We start from the raw sequence: 22,536 nt of genomic DNA, 5'->3' as shown, positions 1-22,536 counted from the left end.
ATGTCTCCAAATCAAATGCCCTCTTAAAAAACTCGGGTGAGAGTTCATTAAGTGAAACCCGAGTGATTCAATTTATTAATTTAATTTTTAATTTTATTTTAAAATGATATCATTTATTTATTTTTAAATAAAACCACTTCATTCTAGATTATTTCATCCAACTCTTGACCAGGTTAATAGAGCCGGCAGGTTTAAAACCTTTGTAACATCCCCATCAAGAGCAAAATAATAATTAAGATCTGACTATCTATACAAGCATCTATCTAACTATAATCTACTAGTGCAATGGAAGATAATAATGTGTAATGATCATAGTACTGATCAAAGAAACAAACAAATGTTACAGAGAGTACCAAACCAAACTGTTTTAATCCGTGTGGGGATTGTTGCTGTCCAAAATAGTCTTCCCATATAAGTAATGTTTGTTGAAGTTGCTGGCCACATTGAGTGAGAAAGCGGCCAACTCTTACCCCTCTCCCTCTCTCTCTTTCATAATCATGATCATCTAGCCAAAAAGAAAAAGAATTATAAATCCAACAAAAGGTGAAAGGTGGTAAAGAAAAGTTGAAAATTCTTACAAGCAAGCACCAAGAACCTGATTCGAAGAAGCAAAAAAGAAAGAGAGAGAGACACTTAAGCAGATACTAAAGAAATATATGTTTATATTATATATGTGAAAAGATTTCTGTAGAAAAAAGCAGAATCAAGATGTTTTATGAGGGTGGCTAGAAAAAGAGATAGTCTTCTCTGGCTGCTGCTGCTGCTGCATCTTTTCTACTCTTGTTTCTGAACAGCCTTTTTTTTGTTTTTGTTTTTCAAGGTCTTTACAAAACTGGGTTTTCTTTAATTATAAGGTATGTTTCAACACATGATTTTAGTTTCTCTGTGAATTCTTCTGTTCATGTAAGCTTTTTTCTTTCTTTTGTTGGGGGGTGTGTGAATTGTATTTGTTTTTTTCATGATCATATGATTTTTTTTGTTGCTTGTTAATTGTGTTTATTCTATGGAGATGTAAAGGGTTGTGTGGTGGTTTAAAAGGTGAAGATTTTCTCCTTTTTGTAGAATTGGTACTGGTGGTGATCTTAAGGTGATTTTTCTTACTAAATTCCTTTTGTCTTGGGATCTCTCCCTTTGTCTTTCAAGTGTCAGGTTTTGTTTTCTTGAAGGGTTTTGATTATCTTTAAAACTATAAACAATTATTTATCTTGGTGAATTGTGTGGTAATTTAGCACCTAAGAAAAGGGATGTCTCATAACTATAGTCACAAGCCCCCGCAAGCCCCCCCCCCCCCCCCTCTCTCTCGAATCTGGGGTGGTTCCACAATTTGGCTGTTTTCCTTTCCTGGTTTTGGATACACAACCTTGTACAAGGGATTTGTTTCTCTGATTTTTTTATTCTTAAAAAAAAAAATATAAGCATCTTTGATGGGTGTTCTGGGAAATAGTTTTTGCTTTGGCAATTTTGCGTGTGTTTGTATCTATGACCAGCTTTTGACCTCTAAGTTTATCCCTTAATTGACAAACAAGTTGAAGCATATCCACTTATTTAATTGTGACATGAAAACATGGAGGATGTCTTTGTTCTTTGGCTCAAATGATCTGAGTCTAATTTGAAGATACCTGTATTTTGCTTCTTATTTATCTGTATCTGGGCTGAGTGTATGTCATTATGTGAATTCTTCAACTAATTACATGCTGGGATTTTTCATCAAACTAGTTGACTGCAGTTGTTGTGATTATTTGTTATTTTCTGTCCCAAATGGAGTTTCTTTTACCTTGTTCTTCCTTGGTTAAGACCATCTACCTGTTATAAATCTGGAAGTTGGGAAGATGAGTATATCGATCTTCATGTGTTTAGCTGGTAGTATTTCAACTCATATTTTCTTGCTGTGTAGTCTGTCAATGGCGTGTAGCCAACTAACTACATGCTAATAAGCTTCATATCTGAGTAATTTCACCTAAATTTTTCTTTTACTGGTTAAAGTTGTTTGTCTTGCATCAATATTTTGATTGTGATGTGATATGTATAGATTTGTAACCCAATACATGCTTACACAGGTAAAGACAGATTTATTTGGACCTGCAGGCAGTTAATTGTGACGATTTATTTCCCCGTCTAGGTGGAGACAGTAATGCTAGGAACATGGGAAAGAAAGGGAGTTGGTTTTCAGCAATCAAGAGGGTCTTTTCACCCCACTCCAAGGACAAACTAGCTAGTGTAAGTTGCTATTCCTGATGCTAAATTTGAAATCAGCTTCTATCAAAATGAGTTTTACCGACCTCAAATGTGCTTTGTCAGGTTCTTTACGTTTGATTAATCAGACCATCTTTCTCAATCTTTAGAGGAAAATGAATTAAGGTTGTTATAATGGTGGCTAGAAGTTTAATTGTAATTCAGTAATCTTCTAATTTTCTGGCCTGATAAGCTATCCTAAAAGTCAAGTGATTCCTGCTAAATTGAAATTTTTGTTTTTGATGCTTATAAAAATGTAATACATTAGTGGAGCTTGGGAGGATTGAAAAAATTAAGATGAAAGTTGTCCAGATGCGTGAGGAAGCAGAACATGTACAAGGCTGCTTTCATTTTTTGCTTGCTCATGGCCTTCTATATGTCTCCATTGTATAGGAAGAGAATTAGATAACCTGTTTCCTGACATTTAATATTTGTTGTTCATACTTGATGTTTTAGATTTTCTTGTCGTTTTCTCTATTAGTTTTTATATGGCCTTCTTCTTCTTGTTCATTCTTTGCTTCTTTGTGCACAATATGTACTTGAAAACTGCTTGCAGAATTGTAGACTTATCTTCTTTACTGTTAATTACATTGCAGGAATCAGATAAGAGAAGCACGAAAGAAAAGAAGAAGAAGGGTCTTGGAAAACTAAGACATGGAGAGACCACTTCATTCATTCCCCTGTTTAGAGAACCAAGCAGTATTGAGAAAATTTTGGATGAGGCTGAAAGAGAGAATAAATTAATTTTCAGGCCTCCAACGCCTCCTGAGGAACTGACAACACCACCTTTTGTGCCTCCAAGAGCCGATTCTCCGAGGGTTGCTTCTCAAAGAGTCACCTCTCCAAGAGCTGCTACTCCAAGAGCTGTTTCCCCTAGAGCGGCATCTCCAAGGGTTGCTTCCCCTAGAGCAGCTTCTCCTAGGAATGCTCAACGCCATAAGGAGATATATTACAGACCAGAACCAACTCTAAGAAACCATCATGCTTCGGCTACCAAGATCCAAGCAGCCTATAGAGGCTATGTTGTAAGATTCTCTTCACTCATAGCTTGCATAATATAGGAAACTGATGCAAGACAAATAACAAGAAATTTGGCTATCAAGATGCACCACAAAGCAAAAATGTCTGTCATTGATATTTGTGGTGCTATAGATGGCCAGAGTGGGATTTTTATCCTGAATCCTGCAAATTATTTTTTGCTGCTTTTGTGCCGTCTCTTTTGCCAATTTTCTGGCCAATGGTTGTGGATGCCTTTGCTTCTAAATATCCCAAATCTAACATTATAGGCAATCCCAATATCCCAAATGGGCAATTCCATAGGATTCTTGTGCTCTTCATTAATTTTGGACTACTGTCAAACTAATACTATACAGTACTTGTCATGAAGGCAAGGAGGAGCTTCAGAGCACTGAAGGGTCTTGTGAGGCTTCAAGGAGTGATAAGAGGACAGAATGTGAAGCGGCAGACAATGAATGCGATGAAACACATGCAGCTCGTGGTGCGGGTCCAGTCTCAGATTCAGTCTCGGAGGATCCAGATGTTAGAAAACCAAGCACGACGTCAAGCTCAAAACAGAAATGATAAAGAAGTGGAGAGTACCTTGGGCAAATGGGGCCAGTTGGTAAGTCCATTTTTTGCTCGTGGTTATGTTCCTTTCCATTAAATATCTATATGTTTGAGAGCCTAGATCAATCAATGTGTTGAGCTGTACAATTTGGTCTGGGTTAAAAATAACTTACCGAACTACCTCTGCAATTTATGATTTGGCCTCCCATTTCAAGCTCATGGTTTTGGTCTCTGCCTTGTTCTTATGCAACATGTCTCGGTGCCAGTTTGTTGGTAACCAAAACAGAGTCCCTGTTTTTTCCTCAGGCCATGGTATTTCCATGGAACAAGTTGAGAATTATCCTTTTAAGCAATGCATGGCTCCTTTAGAGTAAACATCTTAGAATTTCTCACTCATAAAGGTGCTAAGGCACATCCTTTTCTTTCGGTCCAACAAAGGTTCAATAGGCCATGGGCAGTTGGGATGCTAAATGAAGGCCAGCCCTCTCCCCGTCCCTCCCAGGATTTGAACTTCAAACCCCCATGTATAAATGCCAAATCTTAGTCACTAGGTTTGTCCATTGGGAATACCAAATCTTAGTCACTAGGTTGTCCATCGGGAATAATACTAAAGTATGTCTTTAACTTGCCAATGCTCACAGCAAAAGGTGGTTGATAAAAAATAAAGTTTAACTTGACAACTACAATCCTTTTGTCACATGTACTGGGATCTAAATCATAATATTTGTTACTACCGTGTCTGTCAATTAATGATGTTCTGTACTTCTACAAAGTAGAGATAATTACTGGGGATATTGGTATAGTCTGAGGCAGGTAATAACGAAGACTGGGATGACAGCGTGCTGACAAAGGAGGAAATTGACGCAAGGTTGCAGAAAAGGGTGGAGGCAGTCGTCAAGAGAGAAAGAGCCATGGCTTATGCATATTCCCACCAGGTAATTGCACTAAATTATCCCTCATACCTCCTAAAAGTGGCATTCTAGCTCATTCTTTCTTTCCTTTTCTTCTTAGCTACAATCATATTTCAATTTTGCAGCAAAATGAGTTTTTTGCTTTAACATACTCTTTAGGTGATTTGACATTTCCTGTTTGAGTTAAGATTTCAAGATCTCATTGTAAGCACTAGAATTATGTAGTTAGTAGATTGGAAGTTGTTTTAAAAGATTTAATCCAACTGCCTGAGAAGCAAATGATAGAACAGTTGCAAGATAAGCTATCAGGGATGAAATTTCCCATGAGCTGGAGACACAATTGTTCATGATATATGAACTTCAAAACCCAGAGTTATCACCCTATGCACGACTTGCACCTACCCCTTGATGTAGCAGTATTAGCTTATTGCCTGCATCTTCCTGGGTGCTAAGTGAAACCATCATGATCAATACCACTTTGAAGCCTATTATTGATTAACAGAAAAGGAAAACATCTTAATATATTTGTTTTTCTATTTTGCTATAGCTGTGGAAAGCCACTCCAAAATCTGCTCAGTCAGCTCTAATGGATATCCGTTCCAATGGGTTTCCATGGTGGTGGAACTGGTTAGAGCGTCAGCTACCTCCAACTAATCCTCCTGAAAGCCAAGCCTTGAGGAATTTTCAACTTACACCACCAAGGCCACGTTCCGATATGAAGGCTAGCCCTAGGCCCCCATCCAGGAGCCACAAGCAACAACATTATGGGTTTGATAATATGGATACTCCAACACCGAGATCCTCAAAATCAACTGCTTTTGTGCCAACGAGACAAGCGCGAACTCCTCTACATAGAACACCACAAGCCAACAGCCCTAGCTTGTCAAAATATTCAATGGCAAGAGCCAGTGCAGCAAATTCTCCTTTTAACTTGCCATTGAAGGATGACGATAGCCTCATGAGCTGCCCACCATTTTCAGTGCCAAACTACATGAGCCCTACAGTTTCAGCCAAAGCCAAAGAGAGAGCTAATAGCAATCCCAAGGAGAGGTTTCCAGGGACCCCAACCAGTGAAAAGAGGAGACTGTCATTCCCTCTTACACAGGGCATTGGGTCTTTCAAGTGGAACAAAGGCTCCTTCACTAGCAAGGATTCAAGTTCTCAAAGGGGTTTAGATAGGCATCAGTCACTTCAATCCATAGGAAACTTGAGTGTGGATTCAACCGTCTCGATGCCTGCCACGCGAAAGCCATTTAACCGATTCGTGTGATCTTTTTTCCTATATTCTTAACATCTTTTTTCTTCATATTTTTCTTGTTATGTGATTGTGTGTATGGTGATATTGAGTTACAAAATAGTGGTGTAAAAATAATGAAGAGACAAATAGGAAATGATGGTGTGAATGTAACAGGATTTGCTTAAAGAACAACATGTGACAGGTTTTGGATTGCTTTAAAACATTTTATCTTCTCTCTATGACAGGTATGATGTTCCATAAATCATTCCTTTTAGGCTTTTTATCAAACACCTCATTTGCATAATCTAATATAAAGCAATCCACCTTCACAATTTAGATAGCTCTGTTTCCTGACGGTTTTTTATTCTCTGAATTCCTTATCATCCCATCTCCTCTTTCACATTCCACGACTTTCCTTGTACACCCATCCACCTCTTCTTTAGTGATGATATGATTCTTCTAATCATTAATGACTAATGTTGATCCTGGATATTCTTATCATTCTCTGATGAGCCCTTTACAAAGTTTCCTGGAATTTTTGGCTCTTCCAGTTTTTGGACCACCCACAAGGAGTTGAGGTCTCTCCTCTTTAGACCCCACGCAATTTCTTCCTTCTGCTCTTCTCCCAGATCGCGGAGGCAAGCTGCCAAATGACTCATAAACCACTTAGCAAAGCCCCTGGAACCCTAAAATAAAATCACTTGCTCTCTCTGTCTCTCAGACACCCACAGTCAATCAAATGCCAAAATCATTAAGGAGATCTCACCTGGTCTAAGAATCATAGCATAGGTTTAGCTATGTCATGGAACCAGTCGAACCCATCCATCCTATCTTACCACTAACCACAAGCTACGTCATTACCTATCCATGATAGGCCATTTAAAAACAGATCACAAGAAAATTTATTACATGAAATGTGAAGCAAATTTCAATAAACTTTGAGTGTTTCTGTAATGGGTTATTGGGCTTTGAAAGTTGAAGAAGAAGAGATCAGCTTATAGTCCAAGAACTCCTACAAAAATAAGTTCTTTGTATGATTTAGGAGGAGATGAGTTCAAGATTGCTTAACTCAACTCGGATCCATGATATATGTTTGATGTGTAGGATTCATGATTAGAGAGACTTTAACCTAAGTAATAACAATTTAGAGCTAGTACCTAGTGCAATAATTTATAAGCAAATTTGTTTATTTTTTTTCTGAGTAATTGTGATTTTTTTTATTAGCTCTGTATTTAAAATAAATTCTAAATTAACTATCCACATATAAATTGATATATTCACAAAAATTTGTTCTTGTTATGTTATAGTTTTACTTAAAATCATAATTAAGACTTTTTTTTGGGTCTTATTTTTCTTATCTCGATCTTATTAATGTTCAGAATCTATTAATTAATTTGTTAATCATTATAAAGGTTATTATTAAACTAGCAAACAACCATTACTGAAACCTATCTCTATTCTCTACGTTCATCACGTAGTATGGTAGTAGATGGATAAGGCTAACTTTAAGCTGTTCGTATCCCTCGTATGACATTGCGGCCCAGACAAGGGCGGCTAAAATTTAATTTTTTAAAAAATTTATTTTTTTAGATTATTTTAATATATTAATATTAAAAATAATTTTTTTTTTAAAAAATTATTTTCATGTATTTCTAAGCAAACAAATACTTGAAAAACAATTGCTATAACACTCCAAGTACTTATTAGAGGCAGACTAGCGGTTCGCGCGACCATGAGCTAATCTTTTATAAAAAAATATTAAATTAATGAAATTATTTCTAAAATATAAAAAAAATTGCATCATTGAATCGATTGAATTTTATAGTCTTAGCTAAAAAAAAGGTAAATAAAATGAAAAAAATTGACAATGGAAAACAAGTAAAAGAACTCGACTTGAGCTTATCCAGGTTAGCATGTCAAATCTGCGACTTCGTCATGACACTGAGGTATAAACTTGTCAGAAGTAAATTGAATAAAATCATGAAGTTAAACTAGGTTAACTCGTTAATCTTATGATAATGGGTATAAGATTGAGATAACTTCATAAAAAGAAAAGCGAAAAAGAAAAACACAAAGACCAATTCTCAATTAATCAAATATTAAAAGATGAAATTAAAAAAATATTTATTTTTTTAAAAAATTAAATGTTGAAGGATCTTCTCTAATAATGAATAAAAAACTAATTGAGAAAACGATAACCCCGTGGAAAGTACAATGAAAAATAATAATCCAAAACTCAATTCTAAATAAAATATTGAAGGAATAAATTGAATAAAAAATATAATCCAAAACAGATAAAAAAAACCCGTGACCCGAGTCCACCCAGGTAAGCAAGCAAAATTTGTAACCTAGTTATGTTACTGAGGTAACTTCGTCGAACGCAAATTGAATAAAACTATAAAACTTAATCATCAAACAATCCAATTAATGTTGAAGAGTGAGATAACACTGTTTATTTTCAAAATCCGTGAGAAACCCAATAGAAAATAAAAAAATAACGGAGTCCAATCTTCAATTAAATAAATGATGAATGATGAAACTAAAAAAAAAAGCTTAAAAAAAAGAAAAAAAACCAAGCAAACCCGGATAAATCTCTTAAACCTGAGTTAATCTCTCAAAATTGTAACTTGTAAAATCCTAGATTCGAGCTTAATCAACAAGCTCAATTCCCAACTAATTTAATGTTGAAGGATGAAACTAGAAAACATATCAATTTAAAATTTTTTACGAAGTAAAAACAATAGTAATTAAAAAAATAATTATCAAATTTAATAGGAAAACAAAAGCATAAAATGAGAAGGAAATACTAAAAATGAGATGACGAAGAGGATGTTAATTGTTTTTTATATAAAAAAACACTACATGAACTTTTCTTTCAACCATTTTTTTATAGTGAATTTTGAAAGTTAAAAGGTTAAAGAATTTATTATGATCATAATAAGAATTAATTTTCATAATTATTAATCTTTAATTAGCCACTATAAATCAATTATATTTTTTTTGTTGAAAAAATTGTTCAATTTTTTAAAGGGTTGATTAAACCTTAAAAAAAAAAACTGATCTTCAAGAAATCTTTGTATAAATTCTAAAGGATCATAAATTGTTTAAAGAGACCGTTGAGACCCCTATAAAATTTATAAATTATTGTTTTCATTATGTTTATGTGTTTTAAAAAAACTAACAATTACCAAAATAAAAATAAAAATGAAAGGCATCAATAAAACTAAGTGACCCAAGAGATTTTTCCCTGTTCATTTGAATATTGAAATGATGCTTTTGCCTTTCTATAAAAACTAACAAAACTTGCAATGGAAGGTAAAACTATTATTTTCAGGATCCATTAGACGTTATAAAATTGATGGGTCATAAATCGGTTATCACACTTTTTTTATCACAATAAAATGAGTTTGTTGCCCTTGAAAGCAAAACAATATATATATTTTATGGGTATCATTATTTTTTTAATATTATTTGCACAATAAAATAATGTTGATATCTTTGAAAACAAAAAAAAATAAAAAATAAACAAGCACCAGGGCCTTCAAAAAAAATAAACTAGCACCAGGGCCTTGAAAAAAAAAAAAAACTGTCACCAGGGCTTTTTATACTTTTCCTTTATTTAGGCAAAGTAAAAAAGAAAAAAACTATTTAAAATAATAAATTGCATGCTAATCCGATTGGAAAAAAAGGATAGACCGACTACTGAAATATATCTCTAATGCTTTTCAGACTATAAGACGAACATCAATTACTTCAAGAAACCAAAGCAATCAAAATATTTTTCCGAGTCCCAAACGGAAGACAAGATCCCTATATATTCACTCAACCAGCCTTGCAATTCTCTATCCAAAAACAATTCCTTCCCCGTGCTCCGTGCTCCGTGGTCTCTAGTCATCACCGATCTTTCTTCTTTCAAGCCCTTTTGTTGCATAAACATGGCCCGTTCTGTGATTTTTCTGGCCGCCATCTTTCTTTCTTTGTGCACACTGTCATGCATAGCACAACAACAACCATGCACCACCTATAAATTTTCAAACAACAAACAGTTCTCTTCTTGCAGCGACTTGCCTGTTTTGAGTTCCTCTCTTCACTGGAACTACCTTCCATTATCCAGCAGAGTTGAGGTTGCCTTCAGGCATACTGGCGTGACCGATCGCAGATGGATTGCTTGGGCAATCAATCCAACTTCAGGAGGGATGATTGGTTCCCAAGCAATCGTTTCTTTTCAGAGAACGGATGGAAGTCTTGCGGTCTATACTTCGCCTATAACAAGTTATGGAACGCGATTGGAACAAGGAAATCTTAGCTTTCCTGTCTTGGACTTGTCTGCTACTAATCAGAACAATGAGATGATAATCTATGCAAGCTCAGAGCTCCATGGAAACATCAGCACAGTGAATCATCTCTGGCAAGTAGGCCCAATGTCTGAAAACACTCCAATGATGCATAGTGTTGCTCCATCCAGTCCCAACGTCAAATCCATGGGGAGTTTGGACTTCCTTTCAGGAAGGATTAAAGCGACAAGAAGTTCTTCAACAACACTGAAAAATGTCCATGGAATATTGAACACAATAAGCTGGGGTATTCTAATGCCTGTTGGGGCCGTCATTGCAAGATACTTGAAGAGGTTCGAATCTGCAGGCCCTTTATGGTTCTACTTGCATGTCAGTTGTCAACTGCTGGCCTATATTCTTGGTGGTCTGTCTGGATTTGGGACTGGAATATTTCTTGGCATAAGGTCTCATGGAATTGAACATGGCTGTCACAAAATCATCGGCATTGTCCTCTTCTGTCTTGCAACAGCACAGGTGTTTGTGTTGGTGGGAGGAACAACTGGTGGTGGCTTTGAAACACTCAGAGGGGATAAAACACAAAGTTTTATTTCAAGAACAAAAGCTTACAAACACAAAAAGCTTACAATACACGCCCTCTCTCTTTCTCTCTAGTGTTTCTCTCTACTCTCCCACCAACAATTGGTATCAGAGCTATAGTGCCCAAATTGATTGCAACTATAACATTGAATATTCCTCTTGTCACGGTTATTGTAACCACCTCCTCTACCTCTAGGAGTGAATGCTTGTTGTCCTCGACCTCCTTTGGTGGTGTTTCTACCACCTCTTCCTCTGAAGCTTGTATTCCAAGAACCTCTTCCTTGGAATCTCTGGAATCCTCCTCTGGATTGTTGACTTCCTGCTTGAGTGGTATATCCACTTGTTGAAGTCTCCCCTTGCTCATATCTGTCCTTGAGAGACAGCTTTGCTTGTAAGGCATGCTCAATGGCCTTATCTCCATTTCGCTTTACAATCTTCTGCTCTCTTGCAAAGAACTCATAAGTTCATCCACTGTCAACTTGTCCACTTCATTGGACTCTTCAATGGCGACAACAACAAAATCAAATTTTGGATCTAGGGATCTCAAAATTTTCTCAGTAATTTGAGAATCGACGATGGCTTCTCCATTTCTCCTCATCTGATTGACTATCACCATAATCCTTGTGTGATAATCAGAAATAGATTCTGAGGACTTCATTTGCAATAACTCAAATTCACCTCGCAAAGATTGAAGACGAATCTTCTTGATTCTGTCGGCACCTTTGTATTTTTGTTGGAGAGCCTCCCATATATCATGTGATGTTTCAGCGGAAGCTATGATCTCAAATGTATCTTCATCAAGACCTTGGTAGATGATGGTCTTTGCTTTGTTGTCCTTCTTTCTGTTGACTTTCAGGGCTTGCTTCTGTGCCTCTTGTAAAGCATCTTCTTCTTCTTTGGACTCTGGTTCATCATAACCATAATGTACAATCTCCAAACACTCTTGTGAACCAAGAAATGCCTTTAATCTGATGCACCAACTATCATAGTTGTCTTTGGTCAGCTTCGGAATAAGTGTTTGTGTACTTTCTGTAGTCATTTTGCTCTTGGAATGACTATATCTTCTTCTGGGAGTTGAATTTGGCAAAACGGACACTGTAGATCGATCCGGAATGGTCGAAATAGTCGGGAACCGGTCTGACTTTGTAGAAATCAGGTCCGAAAATGGGTGAACCGGTCAAAAAACCAATTCTAGGCGTCGGGCGGTTCGCTGGGTTGAACCGGGAATATTCTGTGGAATATTCTATCGGCTCAGCGCGGCTTGGATGCGGCGCGGCGTACGGCTCGGCTCGACAGGGGAATATTCTCGGGAATATTCTTTCGGCTCGGCTGGAGGCTCGACTTGCGGCTCGGCTGGCGCGGCTTAAACGGCTCAAATATGGCGCGCGTGTGGCTCAGTTGTCTTCAACCTCTGGAGCGCGTGGCTGCGTCTGGGCAAACAGTGCAGAATCTTCAGGCGGCGCGTGTGGCTCACCCCGGTGTCCGATTGAGCTGATTGTTGCGGCAGTGAGTTCGTATGGACGAGTTCTACACGGTGGAATGATCAAAACGTGTTTTTGACAACTTTGAAAATTCAGCTATCCCAGAAAATACCTCTGTTTTCTGACGAACGGGGCTCTGATACTAATTGTTGGTGGGAGGAACCACTGGTGGTGGCTTTGAAACACTCAGAGGGGATAAAACACAAAGTTTTATTTCAAGAACAAAAGCTTACAAACACAAAAAGCTTACAATACACGCCCTCTCTCTTTCTCTCTAGTGTTTCTCTCTACTCTCCCACACATAATAGCATAAGCTCAGCTTGCTATTTATACACGAATTCAAAACAAGAAAATTCAACCTTCAAGTGTGAAGGCGGCTGGCGGCTGGTCGGTCATAGCTGGTGGCTGGCTGGTCGGTGGTTGCCTTCCTTGACCTTCTAGATTGAGTTTAGTATTCAACAGTTTGGTGGTCTGGTCAGACCTGACAAAGATAGCAAGTATCGTCCCTTCTTCAACTGGTTCCACTTCGTGGCGGGTTGCTCAACACTTATCCTAAGCATATTCAACATATACAAAGGATTTGACATATTGAACGCCGCAAGATTTTGGAGGCTTACCTACAGTGGTATAATACTAACTTTGCTACTGGTCACGCTACTATTGGAAATATGCACAAGATGGTGCCTGCCGATAACTAAGCGTTCGATGTCAAATACCGTGGACAAAAACACATCCACTGTCGCTGCAGTAGCTGCAATGGAGGTTTAGATTTGGGAAGCGTAATGCTGCATTGGAACATGCGATTAATTAAAAGAGAAACTTGTCTGCAGCTGGTCTAGGTGCACTACCAGTGGAGGAGGTTCTGATGGAAAATATTTGATCTACACTGTTTTTAATTTTCCCAAAAGTAGTTTTTCTTTTTAATTTTCATTGTTTACCTGTAATTGATTCACAACTTCCTTTTATATTGAATAATTATTATTTGAATCCTTTATACTGATTCTATTAAGCTTGGGATCACTATTTGTTTTTCCTACTCTGCTATCCCATGCTGTACGGATCTTCTATGTTGGACATCCTCATCAAAGTTATCTTTATAATGCTCATGTGGCGGTGCCCTTTAATTATTTTTTTCGGAGAATACATTTCCACTTGAGGAATGTGATTAATACAGATTAAGAAATGAAATGAAGAGTCAGGGTGTTGGACTAGGAAAGCAAGAGGATGTCTTGTTGGGATATTGCTACTTATGTGATAGCAGCCCTATTCTAGGAAAGGGTTGCCATTGTCAAGAGACTGCAGCTGGAGTTGCACCATCCATGTGCACCCATCCAAGATGTCAAAGGTTGGGAGTCACCATTGTTGAAGAAGAGCTGGAGTTGGCAGCCACCATTGTTAAAGAAGAGCTGGAGCTGGTGGCACCATTCTTGCCTATAAATAGGCAATAAGAGAGCAGAGCAAACTGAGCAGAGGGTGAGAGAAAACCAGTAGAGAACAAGAGAGAAAGAGGGGCTGCCAAGGGCAGCAGCCCTACTGCCATATGCAGCAGTGTATGAGAGCAATGAGAGTTGAGTTTGAGTGAAGTGATCCTCCTCCTCCATGTGTGCTGTAACCCTTTCTCTATATCTCTAATAATGTTGACTTCTCCCGTGGATGTAGGCGGTTTTACCGAACCACGTTAAATATTGTGTCTCAGTGTGCTTAGACTCCTTTGAGCAATGATCATGAACACCACCATTCCGCAGGGGGAGCAGAATCCCCTATAATTGGTATTAGAGCATATGGTTTAAAGTGGTGTTTGATTTTTGCTCAAAAATAAAAGTTGTCAAAATTGTGTTTTGACCATACCAATGTGTATAGGAGGAAGAGATGAAACCACTGGTGAAAACCGTGTCGAAATCGGATGTCGAAATCGAATGTCGAAAACGGCCGCACGCGTTGACGAGGTGGTTGGCCACACGCGTCTTCTTCGCCCGGATGGGCTGACCCGACCCAAATATCAATTGACCTGACCCACGTGGCTAACCTGGATAAGGATGACGTCAGCATGACATAATTACGACATCAACATGCACAGTAGGCATGCCCAGGATGATGTCAACATGCTGTAACCATGACGTTAGCATGCCATGTCAGCGTCCAATCAGCTGACACGTCAGCATAGTGCGACCCACCTGCCACGTCATCAGCCGCGAGCCAAGCTGAGTTGCGCCGAGCCGAGTGGAGCCAAGCCGCGAGTTGAGGGATAGGATCCAGTGTAGCGGATCCTACATGCAACCGGATCTAAGATTGAATTTGGGCCATTTATCAGGCCAGAATTGTTTTGATCAAATCTTAGCCGTCTGAAATGCGATTTGGACGATTTCAGACTTGTTTCTAGCTAATTTGATCGTTTTGGATGCAATGGTACGATCCGATCGTTGAGATTTGTGATTGAAAGTGGTGACGGTGAATTATTAAAGAGAGATTGCCCGATCAGGAGGCATCTGAAGGTCATCATGGTGGTCGATGGAAATGAAGAAGAAGAAGACTCATATGTTTGCCCAATTACATGTGTTGAACTGCTAAGTAAGGAGATTTTAATGGCTTTGAAGGAAGACAAAATTGGGACACTATGGACACTCGGTTATGTGGACAATTTGAGGTGGAGAGTGAAAATTGATTAAGACCAATCTTGACGAATTTAAGAACTGGTAGTCTCGCTAGATGTTGAGAAATCATGTATTAAACCAGTATATTCCAGATCACATGTAAAGGAAAGCCGCAACAAAGCTAACAAATGGATGTATATACGGAAAGACAGTACGATGGATAGATATGGCCTAAGAAGTTCTGGCTAGGAGATTGGGTTTTAAGCGGGACCAGTATGACCCCTCCAATCTTTCTTGGGAACTTGCTTAGTGGAATGATTATCCATACGGTACTATTTTCGTATATATAGCAGTTTGTAATGAAACAGTTGAAGACTAGCAAGATGACGACACAAGGGAACAGTTAGGTTCCATATGTTCAAGGATCTGATGGAGTGGTAATTTCTCCAAAGAAGTTAGATTCGGTGACTGTGATTTCTCGAGGGGAGAATTAATGAAGACCCTGATAATGGAAGAGAAATACAGGAATGAGATAAAGATTGGCACCCTATTTTGACTTGGACAGATGTTGTGACAGGATGAGCTGCTGTCAAACATAAGCAAGAAATAGGGAGAAATCTGGAGAACAGAAATTGCACGAGGGCACACAGAGATTGTGCAGGAGTACCCGTAGGATCCAATAAGGTACTGTTATGAGACAACAGGTGCAAGAAGAAGAAGTGTTCCCAGATGAAGCTCAGAGCAGAGACTATGTAGAAGTTGTACAACAGGAAGTCTCTTGTGCTCTTGATGAAGACAACATGCGAAGACCTTTCCTATGCATGCAAGGATGGAAAGAGAGCTGTTGTAGAGGCACCTAATTGAGGGGGGTGCAAACGCCTATAATACAAGGCGACCGCCTATGTTGAAAGGCGAAGACACCAAAGAGAGTTGGTGTAGGTGGAACTGTCAAGCAGAAAAGGCACAGAAGCTCCAAACATAGAAATCGAGGTGGAGGATTGCGAGGAGTATACCACAACTTTCTCTTTCTATGTAATAAGTGGCAGTAATCTCTGCCATAGTGCACATGGTGATAAAGACTTTTGGAGCCACTTTAAAACACCTCAGCTGAAGGAGGATGCGACCGCCTATGAAAGGTGAAGACACCTTAAAGAAGGTGTGAGGGCCGTGATAGGAGCCCCAGTTCAGACCGCCTCATGACAACAGGCAAAGACACCTTAGAGAAGGTGTGAGGGCCGTGATAGGAGCCCCATTTCAGACCGCCGCATGACGACGAAAGACACCTTAGAGAAGGTGTATGGGCCACGATATGAGCCCAGTTCAGAATGCCCTAGAGCCAATGTGATGACTGGATATGAGTGGACAAATATATAGCTAATGAAGTGGCTATGTTGAGTATGGAGACAAATGCAGGATTGACTTTCAAGGATATTGCCCCCATGCTAAAAATCAATGAGCTAGAAGACATTTGCCTTGGACAATAAGTGGGTGACTTGTGGAGCATTAAGACGTGATTGCTATAAAGGAGCAGAGGGCATGTGCAGGTTCTCGAAACAAGTTGACTCTTGTCAAAGTGGTGAGCTCGATGAAGGCATTGTAATACTCAAAGTATCAAGACATATATGGATCAACCTTTAATGGGCTACCCCCATGGTTAAAGGTGGAAAGCTACCAGGATTCTTAGGACTAAGAGCGAGAGACTCACAGAGAAGTAAGGCGTGGTTCTTAGGGTGGAATAGAGGGCAGACACAACTCTGGGATGAGTAGACTCTTGGAAGAGTGGTGAGCTCGTGATCATATTGAGATACTTAAATAATGATTGTCGCACTTGGAAATAGAAATTTTCGTTTGAGGGGGTGTTGTAAGCCTTGATGTGAAGCTTGATAAATCATTCCGGATCGAGCATGGTTGATAAGCTCGAAGGGAAATGTTGTGTGTCCCCGAGACAAGCGTTAACACTCTTCAGATGTGAAGTGGCAGGCCATCTGGTTGTAGTGGTCCTTTTGTGTGAGAAAAGGTGTGCTTTGGTGACTCTGGTGATTGATGTGGCAAGTACCTGTAAACTTGATCGAAGATGCTTTCAGGATGGTAAGCTTGGAAGAGCTGCAAGATGCAAGCTTGTGCTGAAGAAGCAAGATGATAGTTGCCCCACATAAATGGCAAAGGGGGTGATTGTTGTGATATTGTCACTTATGTGGTAGCAGCCCTACTCTAGGAGAGGGTTGCCATTGTCAAGAGCCTGGAGCTGGAGTTGCACCAACCATGTGCACCCATCCAAGATGTCAACGGTTGGTAGCCACCACTGTTGAAGAAGAGCTGGAGTTGGCAGCTACCTTTGTTGAAGAAGAGCTGGAGCTGGTGGCACCATTCTTGCCTATAAATAGGCAGCAAGAGAGCAGAGCAAACTGAGCAGAGGGTGAGAGAAAACCAGTAGAAAACAAGAGAGAAAGAGGGGCTGCCAAGGGCAGCAGCCCTGCTACCATATGCAGTAGTGTATGAGAGCAATGAGAGTTGAGTTTGAGTGAAGTGATCCTCCTCCTCCATGTGTGTTATAACCCTTTCTCTATATCTCTAATAATATTGACTTCTCCCATAGATGTAGGCGGTTTTGCCAAACCACGTTAAATATTGTGTCTCAGTATGCTTAGCCTCCTTTGAGCAACTATCAGTACACCACCGGTCCGCGCATGGGGAGCCGGAATCCCCAACATGTCTTTGATGGATTTCCTTTGATTGGGGAGCCGGAAACCCGTTCTTTTGTGGTATTAGTGCCAGGATAGCTGCATTGCAGAATCTGACAACGCAGTTGTTAAAAAAATTGGCACCAGGATATTGTCGAGGGAGGAATGCAGTGGTTATGGGGCTGGGATGAAGGGGATGATAATGGGTCATACAATTCCGGAAGCTAGGAACAATGGGGGCTTATAGTAATGGAACATTTGGGATCAATGTAGAATGTCAAAAGATGTATAATGAGTTGCCTAACGTTTTGGAGATCAACATGAATTCATAGTTATGAGAGATGTCATCGAAACCTTGGAATCAGAAGAAAAAAACACACACACACGGAGTTAAGAATGCCTTATGTATTCCAGATAGAGGACCAAAAGAAGTAGAAATTAATTAATGGATTGGGGATTTCACGTTCGATTTTGACTAAGAACTTGATTATTGTGGTTTGGTAGTTTGAATTGTGGGGTGCTGTAAAGGGAGGAATGTAGTGGCTTGGTCGAGGAAATTTTCAGATTCGGTGGAAATGCTTTGTGATTGTTCTTCTCCTAAACATGTGTCTATGTTTGCTGCATGGATAAAGGGGAATTATCATGGGGCACACAATTCAGGAAGCTAGGATCGATGGAGCTTATAATGATAGATTATACAATAATATATCCAGCCAGCTCAGATAAACCTAGAGAGTTGATTAATTTGACATTTGTTTCAAAAACACATGGAAAAAGTGAAATTTCTTTGCTGAGTGCACATTATTGCCCAATGGATACTATCAAAATGGCATCCACACAGCACAGAACAACATGCACACACACAGGCATATGAGATGTACTTGTGTCTGTGCAATGCGTGTGTAAATTTACGTGGAGAGACTTATTTCCAAAATAGATAAAAAGAGTGTGCTATGTGCAATCACACTTGTATGAACATGTGCATCATGAGTGTTTGTATATATGTAATTGATGGGCTACCATAAACTGGGTATGCAGGCCATAGGAATTGTGTATGTTTCGAAGCAGGACAGTGCACAGAGAGAGAGAGAGAGAGAGAGAGAGAGAGAGAGAGAGAGAGAGAGAGAGAGAGAGATAGATTTCAAAAACAAATAAAAAGAGCGTGCTATGTGCAATCACACTAGTATGAACATGTGCATCCTAAGTGTTTGTATATATGTAATTGATGGGCTACCATAAACTGGGTATGCAAGCCATAGGAATTGTGTATGTTTCGAAGCATGACAGTGCACAGATTTATGAAGTGAAATTATGCACAGTATCCAAGTGTTGATTCTTGGATAATTAATGCACCAAATCTGAAGCGATTTTGAGAAAAAAATGATTACTTTGTCTTTATGCAATCTAATGGTGTTAGAATTGGCATCTCTTGTTAAAGACTTTTGGTTCAGATTGAATTATTTCTTTGGTGCACCATATTGAATTGTTTGGAATTCAGTTGGAGAAGTGATTGTTAGTCGAACTATAGTTTTAGTAAATTTTCCGACATGTTAGGTGCAACTGATTAAAGAACTCTTGAAGCTATTGTGCAGATAATGTAGTAAGAAATCAACAAGAGGTTGTGTCCCAAGTATCTGATCCCAAGTCTACATGAACATTTTGAAACATTCAATCAAACAAGTTGATATGATTCTTTACAACTCAGAAAGTTATTTTGATATATGCAACAAGCTTACTTGTTGGATAATTTTACAATATGGAAGGAAGGTTGTTCTCCTTTTCATACAAATCAACAACCTTCACATTTCAATCAACATTTTTCTTGTTGCTAAGACCATTTCGTCGTGTAGGATTTACATTCAATATGCTTTGCCAATCTGTGCTATTCTTTTCATGGATTGAAAATTATAATTAGAAGTATTTTTTGGAAGTGCTTGATTTTTTGTGCCAGATCTAAGCTTTTCACAATATACTTGTTGTAACCCATTTATAGGTACCCCACAAATAAAATAAAAAGAAAAAAACGAAACAGTGTCGTTTTGAGAGACACTGTTCCTCTCTCTCTCTCCTCGCATGTTGCTGCAAAAAAACCCAAAACCCTATGGCTAGAAAATAGTGCAGGCGTGCCCTGCAAAGCCACGCTCGTTGGAACCTCATCGGTGTCCCCTGCTCCCCATGCACAACAGCAGGCCGCTCCCCTTTTGCTTATAAATACTGCTCTCAACACCAGTACTATCGTGGAGGAAGAAACGAAAGAGAGGGGAAGTTTTTTTTGAACGAGAGAACGAGAGAGTGTGGGTTTTTTCTTTTTGGAAACTGAGGGGGAAAAGAAGAGAGAAGGGAGGAGTTTTTTTTTTAACGAAAGACCATAGAGAGGTGAGAAACACGACAAATGAGAAAGAAGGAAAACAGAGGGGAAGAGAAGAACTGTAACCTCTCTCTCTGGTCTCTCTCTCCACCGTTTGAAACAACATTGCCACCGCCTACCTTGCTCTTAGAACCACTGCTTGGAAGAAGAAGCAGAGAAGCAAGGTGACTGAACAAGGAGAAGAAGTAACGCAGAAGCAGCAGAGAAGAGGAAGAGCGACCACAGCCGGCTGCCGCGACACCAACGCCACCAGGAGCGCAAACACAACAGCATTACCCACGCCATCGTCATCCTTCCTCAGCTCATCATCTTCCTCCCACACGTCGCGACACCATTGAAGAAAAACAGGAACCTGCACCTCTACGTAGACGAAAAAATAGCAGCAAAACACTGCCCTCCCAGTAGACAACAACACCGTGAGAAGCAAACAGAAGCAAACGGGGAAGGAAAACAGAGGCTGACGCCTCTACACGGGGAAGAAGAAGAAAGAACAGATGTTGTCACCGGGCTCCCCAGCCACCGACCACCGTCCCAGCCATCTTCTGGTCAGCCGCCACTAGCATCACCGCAAGCGTACGCCATTACCATCGTCTTTAGCATCATTTCCGCCACCAGGTTTGCTCCCCTCATCTCTGTGTATGTAATTCCATTCTTTGCATTTCACTGTTCAAGTGAATTATAATTCACTTGAACAGTAATATTTGAATATGTTACTGAACATGCACGCGTGAGGAAGTTCACGCGTGCCTTTTGTTTTCCCACCCGGGTCACTGGCTTGGGCCAGTGACCTGGTTAGGCCTGTTGGGTCCAGCCCAGCCACATGGACCGAACTAGGTCCAACAAAAAAAAAACATAAATAAAAATTCTTCAAAAATTATTTCAAAGAATCTGTGATTTTCTGCAATTTTGTTACTGCAATTTTGATCAATATCGGTTTGTATTTTTATACTGTAAATATACAAATCTAGTATTAAAATACCCGGTTTTCATTAAGTCATCAAAAAGAATTTTAAAATAAAAATGTTTTGTTTTCATGTATAAGGCCTAGTCTCTCCAAAATATATAAAAACAAAAAAAATCCTTGCATCATATTTTCATACAATAGAGAAAAATTTCAAAAAACATTTATGTATTAACATGCGTTTTGGCTCTAATAACCAGTTTATTAAAGCCACGAGAACTAGGCCAATATTTCAAAAATTCCAAAAAAATTATTTGGTTTTCTTTTAATATCTGGGGTTACGGCCTTATACGTAGGACGTATTCCGGATATTAAATTCTTTTTTTGAGGATAGATTTACCCGATAAGATAAGGATCTCCTTACCGATGAGGATTTTTTTAAAACCATACCAACAACTAGAAAACACGACAAGACTTTAGATTTTATAAGACAATAAAGTAATGCAGCTTACCTTAGGTAGGACGTATTTTGGGGTGCTAATATCTTCCCTTTACGCAACTAGTCCCCGTGCCCGATCTCTGAGATCAGTTAGGGTTCCTAGTGACCAAAATATTAGGTGGCGACTCTCATTCCATTTTTCACCAATAAAAGACTAGATTTTATTGTCCCCCCATATTTGCCAGATAAGATAGATATTATACATTTTAGATTGAAATGGAATATTCATCGCGACGCCGCATACGTGCGAAAATACTTATGAGATGGGAATGATCTTTTTATTTCGTAGCAAGGACATAAAAGAATTATAGGTTGATTTCTCTTTATTTTGAATGTATGCTTCTATATGGTCTAGAGACATGCTTCCGCAAAGAAGTGTATATAATTAACTAGAATTACTCATGCTGTTTACATCGGATCTTCATTAATCATCAATCCATGATTGAGAAATATCTATTGCTTACCATTCAAATGTCCAGTGCATCATTATCCTATATTTATGTCGTGGACAGGGTTTTGCTGCAGCATCATATGCATTGCTAGGTTTGTACATTTTCTTCCTCATGGACAGGCTCTCTATTACTTTCCAAGAACAACTCCCCAAAATGTTGAAGAGTTTGAAATACTTCAGTTGTATTATATAGAACCAATGATATAAATTCTGGTTTTCTTTATATTTTTTTTCTTTTCTTTTTTGTTGCTTTCCTCACATTCTTCTTGCCAACCAAGCTTGAACTTTGTTTCAGAGTGGGAGAAGACCTTACAGTTTATTGCCATCATTGGCCTCAGTCAGGTATACTATTATTTGTTATAGTGCTCTGGTTAATGTTTCTTTCACACACACAAAGATGTTGATTTCTAAGCTGATAATGGTTAAAACAAACTTCACACATTCTGATATTGTGCTAGTACTCAGATCCTTTGATGCAATCCGTAAAAATAGCATGTATACGAACCATTAAGCTAGATTCCCTTTGTCTATTTTGCATGTGTCCTAGAGAAAGCTTTATGTCATTGCTAAATTTAGTTAAGTGAACCTTGAGTTTCTCTAATTGTTGGTTTCTCACACTCTGCCAGAGTATTTATCAGCGGGTTGCTTTTACAATGACCCTGAAGATTTTAAGCATGATGTGAGGTATAACCTACTCTAGAAGTCTTTTGTCCTTAGTGTATTTATGGTGTAATTAAACAATTTTGT

General features: G+C 38.9%; 2 protein-coding genes and 1 long non-coding RNA gene across 5 annotated transcripts; all 3 read left to right on the top strand.

The window, feature by feature from the left end:
* The first annotated feature begins 435 nt into the window (after positions 1-435).
* LOC133668000 (protein IQ-DOMAIN 13-like) lies at positions 436-6,185 on the top strand. 3 transcript variants are annotated; one of them, XM_062087730.1, is made up of 6 exons: positions 436-854; positions 2,120-2,217; positions 2,829-3,257; positions 3,620-3,853; positions 4,602-4,733; positions 5,257-6,185. In XM_062087730.1, the coding sequence occupies exons 2-6, from the start codon at positions 2,143-2,145 to the stop codon at positions 5,977-5,979; spliced, it is 1,593 nt and encodes a 530-aa protein (XP_061943714.1). In that variant the 5' UTR covers positions 436-854; positions 2,120-2,142; the 3' UTR covers positions 5,980-6,185. The 3 variants fall into 3 exon arrangements, with proteins under 3 accessions (XP_061943714.1, XP_061943713.1, XP_061943712.1); XM_062087729.1 differs by having other exon boundaries at positions 2,086-2,217; XM_062087728.1 differs by having other exon boundaries at positions 2,058-2,217.
* A 3,696-nt stretch (positions 6,186-9,881) lies between these two features.
* Positions 9,882-13,746, top strand: LOC133668649 (cytochrome b561 and DOMON domain-containing protein At5g47530-like). Its single transcript, XM_062088598.1, has 3 exons — positions 9,882-10,766; positions 12,761-13,060; positions 13,492-13,746. The coding sequence occupies exons 1-3, from the start codon at positions 9,882-9,884 to the stop codon at positions 13,744-13,746; spliced, it is 1,440 nt and encodes a 479-aa protein (XP_061944582.1).
* Positions 13,747-21,825: 8,079 nt separating this feature from the next.
* Positions 21,826-22,230, top strand: LOC133668466 (uncharacterized). The gene is made up of 2 exons (XR_009833712.1): positions 21,826-21,881; positions 22,085-22,230. It is a non-coding gene; the product is annotated as an uncharacterized LOC133668466 (long non-coding RNA).
* Positions 22,231-22,536: the final 306 nt, after the last annotated feature.

This window comes from Populus nigra, chromosome 11 (genome assembly GCF_951802175.1).
Source record: "Populus nigra chromosome 11, ddPopNigr1.1, whole genome shotgun sequence".
NCBI classification, from domain to species: domain Eukaryota; kingdom Viridiplantae; phylum Streptophyta; class Magnoliopsida; order Malpighiales; family Salicaceae; genus Populus; species Populus nigra.
This window is presented reverse-complemented; position numbering and strand designations above follow the sequence as displayed.